Source organism: Vulpes vulpes, chromosome 7, assembly GCF_048418805.1.
Source record: "Vulpes vulpes isolate BD-2025 chromosome 7, VulVul3, whole genome shotgun sequence".
Lineage (NCBI taxonomy): Eukaryota > Metazoa > Chordata > Mammalia > Carnivora > Canidae > Vulpes > Vulpes vulpes.
In genome coordinates this window covers 125,511,886-125,528,380 of record NC_132786.1, presented here as the reverse complement: position 1 = coordinate 125,528,380, position 16,495 = coordinate 125,511,886, and the positions used below count along the sequence as shown (strand labels likewise).

General features: G+C 50.4%; 1 protein-coding gene across 12 annotated transcripts in view; it reads left to right on the top strand.

The window, feature by feature from the left end:
* The window catches only part of CADPS2 (calcium dependent secretion activator 2), a 449,851-nt gene that overhangs the window by 77,839 nt on the left and 355,517 nt on the right, over nt 1–16,495 (top strand). For all 12 annotated transcript variants that reach the window (XM_072764916.1, XM_072764924.1, XM_072764914.1 and 9 more), the window contains exon 2: nt 15,684–15,797. In XM_072764916.1, coding sequence (XP_072621017.1) covers nt 15,684–15,797 — 114 coding nt within the window. The remainder of the gene's footprint in view (nt 1–15,683; nt 15,798–16,495) is intronic.

The following is a 16,495-nucleotide window of genomic DNA, read 5'->3' as shown; positions in this document are numbered from 1 at the left end:
ACCAAGTAAACAGTGCGAGTGGCTTGTTTTCGCCTTGCGTTTCTGAAGTTGCATTGTTAATCTTTCAGCTTTGTCAGGACATGTTAATACGTGTTCATCCAGTGTGTGTAATTTCCGACGAGTTCATTCTGGTGCTCCAGTGTCAGCCGCCTTTTGAAGCCAGTAACTGTCCCAACAACAAATCTGAAAGGTGAGACCAAAGCATTGACCGTTTTCTTTAAAAAAGAAAAAAAATCACCGTTTAGTTCCTACTGTAGACAAACTTCCCCGTGCCCTCAGTGTGCGGTGGCGGGAAGACCAAGGGATGGTCTGATCCTCCTGCTTCACGTAAAAGCTGGAAACAGATGGAGCGGTAGCCGCGTGGGTCACAGTCACCATTGTGAGCATCATTTAACGTGGGATCCAGGCAAACTTCTATAGGAAGGGTCCTTTGGAAGAAAATGATGTGTTAATCAAATTGCAATGTTTTCAGGATAAGCTCTTGCTGCCGAAGCCTCTGCATATTCCCGTCAGTGCGGAGCGTACACACAGGCCTTGTTCGTGTAACGTCTTACTTGTTTCTCGGCTTTCCTCTGCCGTGGAGGGTATGTCATCCTTAGTAGTTTGGGGATTTCTCTGCAGAACAAATAGTATTCTTCGAAGCATGACTGTTCTGGAATTTTAGGTAAAAGAGGAGACGCTGTAAACAGCTGCAGATACATTAATATGTAATATTCTTTTTGATTTAATAATCTTGGGAATTGTCTGCTCTCTGACATCGTCATTACTAAGAATTTTGACCAATGAATCCCTTTCAGTGTCCTCTGCCTCACTTGTCCCATATGCAATCTAATGTTGATATGTAACTGATAAGTGATTTTGCAATTTATGTGACAGATCTTGGCTTTAGCTTTTACTTACATGACCTTGAGCTCAGAATGATGCATTTGTCACCTCGCTCATAAAATTTCAAAGATTGTGAAATTTTTCCACTTTCTGATGAAGTATAACATGGATGTGTTATGAGAAGGCTTCAGAGTGGTTTGTGTAGTGCCTTTGCTTAACCTGATGATGCATACGATGAAATAAGACCTTTAGAACACAGGAAAGAGTTAGTGGGAGGCACAAATCGGGACGTGGTATATCCCTCATACTGCCTATTAGTGTCCAGCCTTTTTACTTGTCACTATTACCTGAAGGTATTCTAAATTAAAAAGGAAAAAAAAAAAAAAAAGCTGCTCCTTTTAGTGGAAAGAGATCTGTAAAAAATTTTATTTCAATCTGCAGGAGACTGAGCTATTGTGAAGTTAGAGACTTGATCCAAAAAACATCTAAGGTTGCCTTTTGTAAAAATGTTAAATAGACTATATTCAAAAATTTAAAAATATGTTTAGGAACTACTGAGATACAAATGCCGTTTAATTGAAATGTAGGGATTTACACAAATGTAGATGTTCATAAAATTAAAAATTAGGAAAAAAACCAGTTTGAAGTTATGGATGCCCTTGATCCTTTCAATCAAATTTTGCAAATTGGAGAGCAAACATTTCTCGCGTTAGTAGGAAAAATCATGAAATACAAAAATAATCTAAATGCAATGAAAACTCAATATTTTACAAGTGTGCTAAATAAAACTCTGGCTATCAGGCAGCCAGAGGACGGCAGCCCCACTGACAGTGGGTGAGCTGGAGGTCAGGCGGATGCAGCTGCTGAGGGGCCTGCCCTGCCTTTTCTTGGGGAGCGTGCTCGGCGCCGAGTCTGGTCGGAGTGACGACGACCTCTCCAAGAGGGTGTGCGGAGGGAGCGTGTCGATAACGTTCAAATATGACTCAGTAGTTTGACGCTTCTACAGAGTAGTTTGAGAAGGTTGATTCTGGCGCCCCGCAGCCCTGGTTGGGAAGCTCGACAAGCCTGCGGCCAGGCCCCTGCCGTGGGACGGGGCGTCCCTCCTCCAGTGCCGTGTGCCTCTGCATGTCCCCCCAGTGGGGGCTCTTGAACGCGGCCGCTGTTGGCGGCCCTGGCTGCGAGCTGTGTCCTGTCGCACAAGCCAACATCGCAGGGGGACAAAATTCCTTTCTTAAATTGCAACTGTATTTCCAAGTGCCCGTTTATTTTATAGAATATTGGAAAATGAGGCATTTCCCCAGAGTACCAGTGAACTCTTTGAGGGTAGGCGTGTCCCTTTAGTCCCCCGCCTCGTCCCAGTACGTTGGTCTGCGGCAGGTTTATGAATATTTGTTGAATCGCGGTCCCGAATATGTGAAGAAACCGGAAGTGCTGACAGTGTTTGTAAAGGAAAGTCGAGGCAGCTACGGCTCTCGTGTCCCGTGTGCGTGCGCTGGAGGCCGCGGGCAGCGCCGCGATCGAGAGCCCATGCGATGGCCTTGGCTTCCGCGGGGAACGACCTGCGAGTGACTTGTGCTTCGTGTGGGTGCAGCGTCTCTTTGCCCTAAAAAGGGAAAGTCATGTCTGACTTGTCAAACCCTACGAGATTGAGATCGTACTTCAAAATTGTGCTTTTAAGATGTATTTTCAGCGGCTGATTCTCGGCCCGGTGATCACAGCGACCAGCAGTGCTGCCCCCAGGGCCGCTGACAGGCTGGGCCACCGGAACCTCCACGGGGCGCTCCGTGGGGCACCCCCGCCGCGGCCTGCCCACAGCCTTCTGCGGCCGCTCGCCCGTCTGCCCCTTCCTCTGCCGGGCAAGTCCTGCTCGGCGGGGACGGGAGTGCCCCGGGCCCCGGGGCGGCCGCGGCCGAGGGAGCCCAGGCTAAGCTGCCGCGTCCTAAAGAGCTCGTGGGCTTAAATCCTAACCTACTGCAGGAACTTTTAACAAGGCCGCGGTCGCAGCAAAGCAACAGTCCCCCCCAGGACCTGGCTGTGATAGAGTGCCAGGCATCTCAGTAGGCAACGGTAGGACGTTTGAATGATGTCTAGGAAGAGGCGACAAATCACAGAACTGTCAGCTGAAGCCATTTGAATTGTATAAAATCTACCCAGTGTCGTTGGTTTTTTTTTTTTTTTTTAGCTACTTTGTGTAATTCCTTGCAATATACTAATGACTGTGGTGCTAAATTATATATTAAATTGTTAATGTATTTTAATTTCCACATTGAAGTCCATAATTCTGTCTTGTAGCCGAATTTCACAGTGATATCCAGGAACATTGCAAGAGTTTAAAATACTCAGGACTGCAGAGAGCTACTTCAGAAAGCATGAGAACGTGCCATTCTTTGCTACGAAGGAAATTGGGTGGTATTGTAATTTAGCAGTGTCAATAGATATTTTATAAGAGAAGTAGGTTTTGTTCATAGAATTTTTTTTTTCTGAGAAACATTAAACAGAAACTAACACTGGAATGTCTTCCAATATGGAGAAAAAATTCAGATGTTTCTTAGCAGAAAATATTTAAGTTTTCTGTTCTATATATTCACATCCTAGATTATCTTTCAGTTTTTAGCATCTTGAATCTCTTTTGAGTTATCTTAAGTTTTCTTGGACATCTGTTTTGTGAATCTAAATTTTCTCCTGTAAAAGGGAACCGATAAAAGTCCTAAACATTAACAAAGAGTAAATAAGGACTCCTTTCGTTGGCTTGGCTCTGGGTCTTTAGGTGGGCAGCAGGTGGAGGAGCGCCAAAGGCAGTCCTTAATAGACAGCGTTAGGGCCAGAATGCTAATGCTGGGGCCTGAGTCACATGGCACTTCAGTGTTCACCCTTTGTTTTTATGCGTTCATTATAGCATAGGTTTTCTCTTGAGACAGATGTATTATGAGACGACATATAGGACATCTGGTCACCCGCGAATGGTGCTGAGCCTGACCTCTTCTCTGTCCCTGAGGTGTTTGTGGTATTCAGAAGGGTATGTCTGTGTGGCCAAAGTCTTTCCATGTTTATTTGAGCTAATTTCTTTACAATATATCTGGCACTCTGTGTTTTGTTTTTTTAACTTGTGGCTTTGGTATATGGATTCACCATCTTCTGTAAGATTCAGCCATGTTAGGGTTCTGTTATGGGAGCACTGACGTTGCTGGGCATGCTTCTGATTTCTACCACGTTATGTGTGCTCAGACTTGTGCCGCAGTGCAATAGGGGGCTGAAGCTCAGGGGTTCTGTGTTTTAATTCCCCATGCCCTGGAATTGATACTCTGTGTCATTATTTCCAATGAGAAATTTCCTTTATGTATATAAGCTTTTTTATATTCTGTGCTTTCCGAGCAGACAAGACTTCAGACTTAAGAAATTCCTATGTCTTAAACTATGACTCACATGGACCGGAAGACAAATCTTTTTTTTTTTTTTTTAAGATTTTATTTATTCATGAGAGAACAGCTGAGCCACCCAGGGATCCCCCGGAAGACAAATCTTCTGTTTCTCATGAGTAAATATCTAAAAGCTGATTTTAGTCCTGTTTATCATGCTTCTGTTTCTCCATTTTAAGTTGGTCAAAAATACAAATTGTGGAGTTGAGGGTTGCCTGGGTGGCTCAGTGTTGGAGCATCTGCCTTCAGCTCAGGGCGTGATCCTAGAGTCTCAGGATCGAGTCCCATGTCGGGCTCCCTACATGGAGCCTGCTTCTCCCTCTACCTGTGTCTCTGCCTCTCTCTCTCTCTCTGTCTCTCATGAATAAATAAAATCTTTTAAAAAAATTATGGAGTTGAAGCTAAGTAGTAGAATGCTGTGTAGATAAACCTAAATTCACTGCTGCCTCTCTGCATTTGGTTTAGTTGGGTGGATGTCGTAACTCATGGACACCTGATCCTGCAACCCTGCAACCTAGCTGCATACCAAACCCTCCGGAATTTAACTGAATAGCCTTCCAGGTCACTGTACTCAGAACTCTGAAAATGGCAGGTCTTCAGTATCTGCGTTTCTGGAAAAGGTCTCAAAGACCGTCATGAGCCAGGCTTGAGAAACTCACTGGTTTTTCGTTCTTTTGAAAGTGATCACACTTGCCTCTTACTGGTATCTCGTCTATTTGTCCAGTTCTTGTCTTGCACAGCCTACTGAGTTGTGTTGTGAAAATTTCCTCTTGAGCTTCCTTTTCCGAGAACACTAAAAAGATAAAGGAGTTGGAGGTGACTGTCACTGTGACACATCGTCAGGCCCTAAGAGGCAGAGAATCACAAGGCAACGCGGAGAACAGAGGGAAGACGTTATCAAAGCCTAAGTGAGTCAGAGGTAGGACAGGAATGCAAAGGTAGGATCCCAGTTACATTGGGTTTTTAGGTAAACACTAGGGAATATTCAGCGTTAAGTGTAACCCAAGTATTTCATGGGACGTCCTTGTCCTAAAGACTACCCCAGATGTGCACTTAGCACACGTATGCATCATTATCCATGGCTTGTCTGAAACCCAGATGCATTGGGGGAAGCCTGCCCTGGAAGCCCCCGGCGGGAAAGGAGGCCGTGGGGTACCGCTTGGACGCAGCCGTGTGGCAAAAAGTGGGCTTCCAGAAGTTGCCTCTAGAAGCAGACTGTATTTCAAAATACCTTATGTTGTCATTTTCAGTTACTTGAAAGCTAGCCTTGTCGTTGACGGAATAAACTCGTGTTTGCTTTTCCTGAGCAGGGAAATGCGCGTGTCGGCTCCCTTGACCTCCCCTGGCACAGCTGTCCCACGCGCTGGCCTCCGCTCACCCGCAGATGCTGTGAGCGAACTGAGAGTCGCCGTTCGAATCGTGAAGTCTAAAGCGGATACTTCGCCATCCTAGCTAGTCTGGGTACTCACTTCTTTTCATGTGAATCTCAAAGGAGGATTTTTATCCGTTTAATCTACACAAATCCAGGAAATTGCCGATACAAGTGTTGCGCCACCACGTCGTGGCGTAGCGTTTTTTGCTGGCTAAAATTTTGTTAGGTTAAAGAAGGAAATAAACAGTTCTCTGTAAAGGGGTAAAGTGATCTCTGCAGTAGTCAACCTGAGTCTCCCTGTTTTAGGTGCAGACAAGAATTGTCTTTGTTAGGGAAATGCTGTTAGGCGTTAGGAGACGTCAGTCTGTCTTCTTTCTCGTTCCAGCCTTCTTCCTGGAAACGTCAGGACGGGATGGCCCTGCTGCTCTGCCTACGTGATAGCCCTTCCCTAGTTACAGTCCTTCCTTAACCAGACCTTTGAATTTGTTCAGATATCAGACCACCATCGTGCAGGAGTGGCTGGATTCCTCTTCAATCCCCAGGATGACTTTTTTTTAGATTTTATTAATGTATTTGAGAGAAGGAATATGAGTGGGGAGGGAGACTCCCTGCTGAGCCAGCTGCAGGTGTAGGGCTCAGTCCCAGGATCCAGAGGTCACGACCTGTGCCAAAGGCCCAGGTGCTCTTCCAGGGGGGCTCTTGATTGGTCAGTCAAGACATTATTTTCTTTATTTGAAGGATTTCTTTAGGAAGGGGCCCACGAATCCCTTCTGGATGCTAATGTGCAGGGAGAGATCCTACAGGAGGGGTGTGCTGATTCTGGGAACGTTTTCTCACTCTACCCCCTTTCAGAGTAAACCTGCTTTTTTTTTTTTTTTTTTTGGAGAGTAAACCTGCTTTATTTAATCTTTGGTTTTTGTGATGAGAGAACTTTGACAGAGTTAGTATGGATTTCTTTGGAGGCAGGGAAACTGAGGACAGACCAGCACATGGAAGGATATATCTGTATAGTTGGAAAAGGCCTGGATCCTTGAGGACTTCATTGAGTTACTGCATTAACAGATCAGGAGCCCTCTCTTCTTGAGATCGGTCCTGATAAACCCCTTTGTCGTTTATTAGGCCCTTTTGAGTCGGAGCTTCGTAACTTTCAACCCAGTGGACTCTAACCAGATTAAAGGAGTAAGGTAGATGGGCCCTCACTAGAATCTGCCACTCTCTGTGTCACGGGCATAGGTCCACAAAGATGGCAAGCTGAAAGTTCCTTTCCTTCCGCCTCGTACACATCGCCATTTCTCACGCATCCCTAGGAGGAAGCAAGACCTTCAGACATTCCGGGGGAAAGCAAATGCAGATCATAGTTGCTCGCAAAAGCAGCTATCCCAGAGCACTTGGTAGCTACTGGAAAAGGCCACTGTGTGACTTGGAGCTGGTCAGCATGTTTAAGGTTTCAGACAAGTACACAGTTGTCTGCTGCTAAGTCTGTCCAAATTCTTTGTGACGAATATAAAATCACTGTTTCTTCAGCATACGGAACTTTGCCATGAAATACCAGATGGTACCAAGGCACAAAGTTCTTCCTGCCTGAGAACAATATCATCTGCAAAACAGAACTACTCACACTCCGGCTCAGCAAAGAAATCCTTTGCTGGTCCTTAGGCCTCACGGAGTGTGGCCATGAACTTACTTAACAGCACGTGATCTGTGTTGGAATCCTAGGACTGTTCCCGACTCCTCACTCAGGTATGTCACCGCTAGCGTCTTTCGTCAGTGGTTAGGACGGGATGCCCAGAAAAGCGGTCGTGTGCGGTGATATCCTCTGCCAGTCTAGATTCCCTTCTACTGTAGACGAACTCGTATCAGCAAATATTCTACTGAGTGGGAGTGCGGATATTTGGATGACTGGCGTTTCTGTGCAAAGAGCATGTGCTTTGCTAAGGAGAAAGTCCTATTTTGCAAATGGTAGGGTACATGGGAGGTGCGCGAGTGAGAGAGGGTGTGATGACTCCATTGGGGGAGGAGGAAGGAGATTTTTGGAGGCTTCATCTGGGTTACTTAGGAAGAAAGGAACTGTAGGCCGAGGGAACTGGCATGTTGAACAAGCGCGATGGGGTAATGATCGTGGGGGAAGAGCTTTGACCCACTAGTCAGGCCAGTCGAATCATGTAACAGCTTTGCTGTGTGCTGAGGGGCCTGTGTCTTGAGCTGGGTCTAGAGCATGACATGCCCAAGAAGAAGCCCGGAGGTACCAGTGGTCACGAGCGTGCTAGTCAGATGTACCTGGGTCTGCCTCCGAATGACGTGAACTGGACCCCTTTCTTCTCCGGGTCTTAGCTTCGTGTTTCACACAAGGAACCCACCTCATGGGGGCTTCAGAGGATCCTGGTAAAGAGGTTAGAGATGTGCTTACTACGTGGCAAGTGGTCCATTAGTATTAGCTGTCACTGCGTGTGATGTGTATTAAGGGTGGTCAAGGGGAAGCCCTGCTGTCTCAAAAGGGCGATGATCTTACCTCCCTAGACACGGGCTATAGATTGTAGGAAGATGGGACTAGAACCTTTGTCTTACGATAGACACTGCATCTGACTTCGCGAGGTGGCAGGACATGTGCGGACTGGTTCCTGTTGCCTTTTTGACATAGATCATCTCCCATGTGACTTTCTTGGGAAGCCTTACTGATGTTTCTCAGATCTTGATGGAGGAGAGGGTGAATTTTGGTTGCAGTAAAACCATCTCAGAATGTCTCAAGATTTGTACAGCCATGGCCATCTCTGACCTGATCGCTTGCTGCAGACCTCTAAGGTGGTAATTTATGATAATTGTTGTATTTGTCAGGATTCTCTAGAGAAATAGAACCCATAGGATATAGATACAGATCCATGAGATTTATTCCAATAATTGGCTCACATATTTATAGAAGCTGAGACATCCCACCATCTTCCCTCTGCAAGCTGGAGAACTGGAAAGCAGGTATAAATCAGTCTGAGTCCAAAGGCCCAAGAAGCAGGAGCTCTGATGTCTAAGAGCAAGAAAAGGTGAATGTCGTAGCTCAAGAAGAAGGAGAATTAACCTTTTATCAGATTTTTTTCTGTTAGGACTGCCAATGACTTGGATGATGCCTGCCCCTAATGGTGAGGGTGGATCTCTTTATTCAGTCTACTAAATCCAGTGCTAATCTCTTCCAGAAACACTTCCGCGGATTTACTGAGAAACAATGTTTTACCAGCTATCTGGGATTTCTTAGTTCAATCCAGTGGACAGATAAAAAAATTATTACAATTGGTTTGCTCTTGACGAGCTTATTATTTGGGACCATTAAAGGCATTCGTAGGCCCATCCCATCCTGAGTAGTGAGCGAAACCGATGCCAGAATGAATAAGAAGGGCTTAATGCAGGTTGTTGGAGGACAATGACAAGATTTGCCAGTTTGCCCTCACCCTGTGTTCATGCACAGAAACACGAAGCAATCCTATTGATTAGGACTTCCTCCGCCCTTGACTTGCTAGTCTTCATTCAGTTTAATATTGGACAATCAAATACGAACATGCAAGTGGGACAAGCAGCATGTAGCGGCAGGGTGGAAACCGTGGCCGTGGATTCAGGATGCCCAAGTTGGGGTCTTGGTCCTGTGACCTAACTGGCAGTGAAAAACACTAGGCAAAGACTTAAGTATTGCCTTTGGGTTCTCGTTCAGCTTCTCCTCATTCATACCACAGAACTTTGCTACAAAGTTGGGGTCCTATTGTGAGTGAAGCCACACGTGTTTGGCGGGACATAGCCTGGCCCTGTCCGTCTGCCTTCAGCGGACATTGGACCGTCACACACACATTTCTCAATCCCACTGCTGTCCAACTGAAATAAACTGTGAGTCATGTAAGTAATTGAAAACTTTCTAGTGGCTCTTGAAAAATAGATGAAAGTCATCCTAAACATTTACCCTATAAATGCAAAATGTTTGCAACGTATAACCAGTATCTAAGTATTACACACTGTCAGTATGTGAGTATGCTTTTTTTTTTTTTTTAATTTATTGTGCTGCGTATCTGAAATCTGGCGTGTTAGACTTGGAGCATGTGTCAACTTGGACGAGCCACATTTCGAGTGCTTGGTGGCCGGGCATGGTCACGTACTAGACAGCATACGAGTCTATTGTTAATTATCCATCTGCATCCTTCTTCAAATTGGTTTTTGTCTCTGGCTTCTACAATTGCAGAAATAGAGCCAACACGTATATCTTTTGTTTCATCGTGTATTTCTAAAACAATAGCAGTTAAAACGCATTTACTGTGTGTTGAGCAGCTTTCTTCCTGTTTTACTGACAACAGCCTTATTATGTATTACTACTGTCCTTATTGTTTAGATAAGGAATAGAGATCATAAGGTTATGTTGACCGGAAGACCCTATAAAATTGTGGGGGATCCTGGAAAGTGACAAAGGTGGTCTGCCCCCGGAGCCTGTGCTCCTCATCACTGCCCCATTCGTTACCTATAACCTTCCCAGGGAAACAGGTGAACCTATTTTCGGATCCGTTGTGGTCGATTGAGGTCATCTTGAGGTCTTACAATCACATGCTAGACCAGCTTTTTTGCATAGGGGCAGGTGATCATGACAGTGGAAGATGTGGCTACACTTGTAAGGAATAGTTTCATAGCAACTGGTGTTCGTTTTTTCCTTCACTTAAAAAAAAAATCGAGCCCTTTCTATGAGCTAAAAATCATGTTCTTATCAGATACAGATTTTATTCTAGTGGGGGGACTTAAGTAAAACACACAAACCACCTGTGACCTGTTAGATGGTGATAAACACCTGTTACTGAGGGGGGCAAGGGGAGGAGTGACATGGGGAAACAGTGGTGTGGTGATTAGAAAGAGCAGCGGCTTCAGATCCGGATACTGGTTTAGGTGGTCACCTGACGCCCAGCAGGTGGGAGGTCGGGCCAGGTGCTTAACTTCTTTGAGCTTCATTTCGTCAACTATAAAGTGGGGGTCACACTGACCTCTAGCAGACTAAGGAAGAGTCGGCGGACCTGTATGGAATGTGCTAAGGATGGGGCCGCGAGGAAATGGCTAGAATGGTAGGACTGAGCCTTCCTGGTTTGGGGGTTCCGCAGCAGGTGCACCCCCGCCCCTCCCATAAGGCAGGTCATTCTGCTGCAGCAGGAACGTGAGTGGGAGGCCGTGGGGTGGACACGAGTGGTAGCTTGGTGGCCGAGGGGGCCTCGCCTGGTGCCCCGTGTGGGGTGGGACCGTGCCCCCGGGCCTCAGCGGCACGCGTGGACTGCAGAAGGGCCTCGTCTAGGAGTCACGTCCGAGCGTTGGCCTTCAGCCGTAGGGTGACCTGGCAGGGGGTGGGCGTAGCGCGGGCGCCGAGTCTCGGGGATTTGGATCTGTTCGGATGTGGTTTGGTCCCAGACACTAATGAGCTCCCTTACGATGATCTCTCCAGACAGGCTTATTTCTGTTTTCAGGTGAAGGAAGTTGAGGGGTGGGCGCTCCAGGGGTGGAGGGGCTGCTCTGCATTGAAAAGCGCGTCAGACTCGTCTTCACCCGTCGTCGCGGGCCCACCTGCCAGGTGCGGCCAACCCTCAAATTCCAGCTGCTAGAAGAGGGAGGAGGTCAGAGTCGGGGCTGTCAGCTGCCTTGCAGGGTCTCCCGCCAGTCACGGACCCTGTTGCTCACATCCCCTAGGACGTCACGCAGTGCCCGCCCGAGGGCCGGGACTCTGGATGCAGAGCACAGCCGTGCTCGCCGGCTCCCGGGCTCCCGACTGTCCTCGGGGGCCGGTCTCCTGCTGTAGTCGAGGTACGGCTGGGAGTCTTCAGTTGGTCATGACTTAGAAGAAAAAGGCTAGACTCTAATTTGAACATGGGAGAAAAAGAAAAAAGAAACACCTAAGAAACATAAAACATCCCTGACTTGGGGAATTGTCTTTTCCTGCGGCAGTTACCGGATAAATCACCGCTGGCACCAGGATTCATTGGCCGAGCTTTCACTGTCGGTGTTCGAGGTGTGGTGTTATGAGGCCGATCACCTGGCTGTATTGAGAGGTTTGCAAAGATACCCATGTTCTAGTTTCTGCAGCTTAGTTTCGTATGAAAAGCTCTCTAAACGTTCCCGTTGGATAATTTTCATATTAGAATTTTCTGTGTGTTAGAGAAACGGTGTGCGTTCGCCGGTAAACACGCTGGCGCGGAGGCGATGTGCGGGCGAAGCTGGGACGGGATGAATCTTAACAAAGTCAGCGGCCCCAGGGAGCGTTGAGTGGTAAACCGCGTCACACTGGGCGGATCTGTCGCCACAGCTCCCGTTTCTCTCCTTCATCCTGAACTGAGGGTTCCCTGCAGCGGCCCGGGCGAAGACCGCGGGCACCACGCGATGGCAGTGCATGAAGCTAGGAGAGTTCCTTGGCCCTTGGGTGAAGGGACCAGTGTCCTAAAAAATACCGAGCAACTGGAACAGTCGGCCAAGTGTAGCAGGATGGAATGTGGCTTCATGGGACACGTCCGGGGTATTTTGGAAATTTCTGTTGAGCACGATGGGAGTCCATTGACGCGACTGCCAAGAAGAGTCAATTAGTCTCTGGTTAGGGTCAGTAGTGCCTAGGACGTGGGTCGTGGCCCACCGTTGGGAGAATCGGGACCCGTCCACACAGCATGCTTGCCGGAGGGACGCCACTGTCAGGCCATCGTGACCTACGACGTCCACACGGCGTGAGCTGCAGCTGTCAGCGCGCGTCTGTGAACTTACGTGGAGCTGAGTCTTACCAACGATGGTGTTTGGTCCACGAACATGGGAGCGTGTGCCCCTGGCGACGTCGGGGAACTGCGGCTCATGGTGGGAGGGAGATGGCTCGCGGTCAGGCCTGCGCCTGCCCTCCGGCTCCTGGAAGTGAGCGTCCGTGTGTTCTGTCTTAGCGGTAGGACCAGGACGGTGCGAAAGTCGCAGGGGACACGCGTTTCCATTCTAGACGATGAGGACAGGCTTCGCGGCGAGGTGATGGAGCTGTGGAGCGGCCTGAGATGCCCTCCCTGGGATTTCATGAGGATTTTTATTTTTTTTAAAGATTTTATTTATTTATTCAGAGAGAGACACAGAGAGAGAGAGAGAGAGAGAGAGAGACACAGGCAGAGGGAGAAACAGGCTCCATGCAGGGAGCCCGACGTGGGGCTCGATCCCGGGACTCCAGGATGACGCCCCGGGCCGATGGCGGTGCTAAACCGCTGAGCCCCCCGGGCTGCCCGAGATTTCGTGAAGATTAATGCCTTGATCAGAAAATCGAACGCGATCACTACTCTGATTCTGTTCTGTTGTCGAAGTTTTTCTGAAACTCTCAACAACGAAATGTCAAAAAAAAAACAAAAACAAAAACAACACACACAGTGGGGGACGGTCACATTCAGATCCTCTGCTTGGAAGAGGGATGGAAAGGCCCGTTGGTCTGTTGTTCGGTCTCCCGGCAGGATGATCGGATCTGAGGTCCGTGCAGCGGATCATGACCGTTCCGAGTCAAAACACGTGCAACGTCGCCACCATAACTTCTCTTAGATCTAAATTAGAATTTTGGTGAAGGGTCCTGGGATTTGAGATCTCAGATGAATGTAGCAGGATAGGGTGAAAAATCTCTTCCACTTACTTTCCATCTGCCCGTTGCCCGCAGCCATCCTCCCCCAGTCTCCATCTGCGTAGGGAAGCAGATTCACATCCTTGTTCTAATTTTGCCCTTTGCCAACGGGAGTGGTGGCTTATTTTTACCTACTGTTCTACAACTAGCTTCCTTCCCCCCAGAGATCTTAGAGATCTTTTCATATCGTACCCAAGAGAAGGTCTCCGTTCTCTTATGGAGCTAATAGTGCTGCCGCTGTGTGCGCGTGGTGCTCGTTGGCCCCTATTTGTGGAAACCGAGGCTGTTGGCTTCTCTTTTTCCTCTTTGCCCCCTGCCCCGGGCCGAGGCGTGGGGGACGACTAGCTGCCCCGGAGCGGCGCCGAGGTCGGCCAGGGTGGACTGCGGTGTAGGCGGCGTAGACTCCAGCCCTGTGACTTGCAAGCCGTCCGAGACTCCAGGATTCCCCGGCTGCAGGTGCGGCGTCCGGGCGGGACGGGACCCCTGGTGCCTCCTGCTGCACCGTCCTCCCGGCACCCTTGCTCCGTCAGGTGGCCTCGGTCTGCATTTTGCTTGTTATGAATGAAGTCGGGCTGCTCGCCCGGCGGAAGGCTCCCTCTCTGCACCTGAGCTGTGCCTTCGCCGACGCACTTCCTCTCTGGTTCTTACCCGTGTCTGGAGCCGTGTGCGCGCCCGGGCTCTTTCCCGCGGGAGTCACGCGCGTGCTTCTTCCTCGCTAGTCTTTGTCTGATGGTCTTGCATGGGCGGTTTCTGCTGCGCGGAATTTATTTTTAACGTTTGAATCTATGAGCTGAGGCTTGGGGTTCGTGGTTCCAAGGGTCTCTGACGTGCCCGCGTTTAGAGGAATTGAGGCTTCGTGCACCTGGACGGCTTCATCGTCTTACAGTCGACGTGACTTAGACCCTCTCCTGTGACAGCATGTGTGATGCTGCAGGTTGTTTTCCGCTTGGCGGCCCGGTGGCTTCGGCACCATTGACGAGACCACCTTTCCCAGCGGCGTGAGGTGCTGCGGAGGTCTTCCCTGGCGCGTCTCTGAGCACATCTGGGTCTGGTTCTAGCCTCTGCTGGTGGACGATGTGGTTTATTTTGATGATGCAAATAGACTCCAGGGAGCTCTGGGTTCTAACAGCTCTCCCCACTGCTGGGTGTTAGACCTAATTTTTTCTCTCTGTTTTGTGGACACGTGACCTCTCTGTACTTATAAAACAAAGTTGACTTTGACGTATCACTGTGGTGTTGGCCGTCGTTTTAGATCGCGGATGTGACCACCGTCCCCGTCACTCACCGGAGTGTTGAGGCCTGGTACTCAGCGGGCGCCTCTGGCACCGTCGTGAACTGTTCCGACGTTGTTGGGGCTTCTGAGAAAACCGCTCAGCTCTCCTTTCCTGGGTTTGGTATCCGTGAAATTTCCAGGCCAGAACCCCCAGAAAGTTGCTCCTTGGCACGCTGTAAAGGATAAGATGCATCTGGTAAAGGAAGATGGAAGTTTCCAGTTTTTGAGGCTTATTTCCTCTTTCTTAAATCCAAAGAGGGAGCTGGGGCCAAAGCTCGTGAGGTCCTGGGCAGTCGGGCGAGGCCTTGCTGCAGCCCCTGCAGCTCGGGGCCTGGTGGCCGGTGTGTCCCCCGCCAGGGCTGCCCGGTGCCAGCTGGGCCTGGAGCTGTGTGGCCTGAGGTCGCCCTCTGAGGCGGGGGAAGGAGCCGGCTGGTGCTCGGGCAGGGGCCCTGCACCCCGGCTGGGCCTGCCCCCGCGGACGGCCTGCCCGCTGCGCCCTGCACCAGCCACCCCTCCTCTGTTGGACGCGCTGGTCTCTCCTGCTGGAGGGTTGCACCGAAGAACCCAGGGCCCGAGCTGGCCGCGGCCCACCTGCCAGCAGGGAAAGCCCACCTGGGCCGTGTTGCCCCCTGGCCGGGGAGGCCCCGGCTGCTGGGCGGCCGGCGCCCTGGGAGGTGGGGGTGGTGGCCCGGCCGCTGTCTTGGTTCTGGGCTCCCCGACCGTCGTCCCCCGCAAGCACGGAGGAGGGTGCCGGGGAGCAGGACGCCACGTGTCTCCCGGCTGCTCCGTCCTGGGCGCCCTGCCTCCTGCGCCCCCTCGGCTGCGGCAGCCGTGGATCACCCACCAGCACGCCCGCCCGCTGCTCTCTCGGGGACGGCGGGCCGTGTCCACAACGGTCCACTTCTCACCGCAGTTCTGGGCTTGACCCGTTTCTGCGGAGACCAGGCCGTGAAGTTTGTGTTGCGTCGCGACATCGGGATCCCAGAGTGTCAGGAAGAGCCGGAGACACTTGGGCGTTGAGCCGCAGCATGCGTAGTGGGGCTTTCAGCTTTTTTTTTTTCTTCTCTACCATAAAGCTAACTGTCGGCGTGAAAGGGACTTGGGGCCATTAGGATGCCTTAGAACCGAAGCTTTTCTGGGGCGGGCAGTGTTGCAGCTCACGCCCTCTCTGTCTTACAGCTCAACAAGCAACAGCTGCAGCTGCTGAAAGACCGATTCCAGGCCTTCCTCCACGGGGAGACCCAGATTGTGGCCGACGAGGCATTCTGCAACGCCGTGCGCAGCTACTACGAGGTAGGGTCGAGGGGCTCCGGTGCCCAGGGCTCCATCCTCCTCCAGCCGGTCCCTGCCCCTTCCCGTCCCCAGGGACGCCCTGGTAGGCGGGAGGGCGGCGCGTTCGCGGCCTTCCTGGGGCGTCGTCAGGCTGCTTTTGCGGTTTGAAACTTAATTCCGCAGCCCGGTTTCCAGAGAGAACCAGAACTGGAGACCAGTCACCTTTTGAGGGGAAGCAAAATGTCGGGGAGACTCTCCTGGGGGTGGCTGGTTGAGCTGAGAGGCGCCGGCTTTGGGCCCGCGCGTCTACGTGACCGTTTTTAACCAGGACGTCAGCAGTTGTGCCCTCGGGTTCCCCACACTCTGTCCCGAGGGCTGGTCCCGGCTCCACGCGGGATGCGGGATGCGTTGAGTTCTGTTTCGCCCTGGAGGAAGCCTCCTGCCAGCACCTTGCTGTGCTCTGGTTTCCTGGTGGTTTGTCAGGAGTTCGCATCACCCCCGAGCCCCGCGCCTCACACTTGGTCGTCCACGGCCTCGGCGAGTTGCCCAGACGTCCCTTTTCATTCTGGGCGTTTCAGAGGCGCTGGGGCAACACAGTCCTCTGCGTCGGGCCGACGGTCGAGGTCTTTACCCGCAGGAGCGGGTCGTGCCAACTCGTTAGACGCGTAGAAGGGCGATGTGGATGCAGAAGGTCAGAACCTGCCGACGCGGGGATCTCT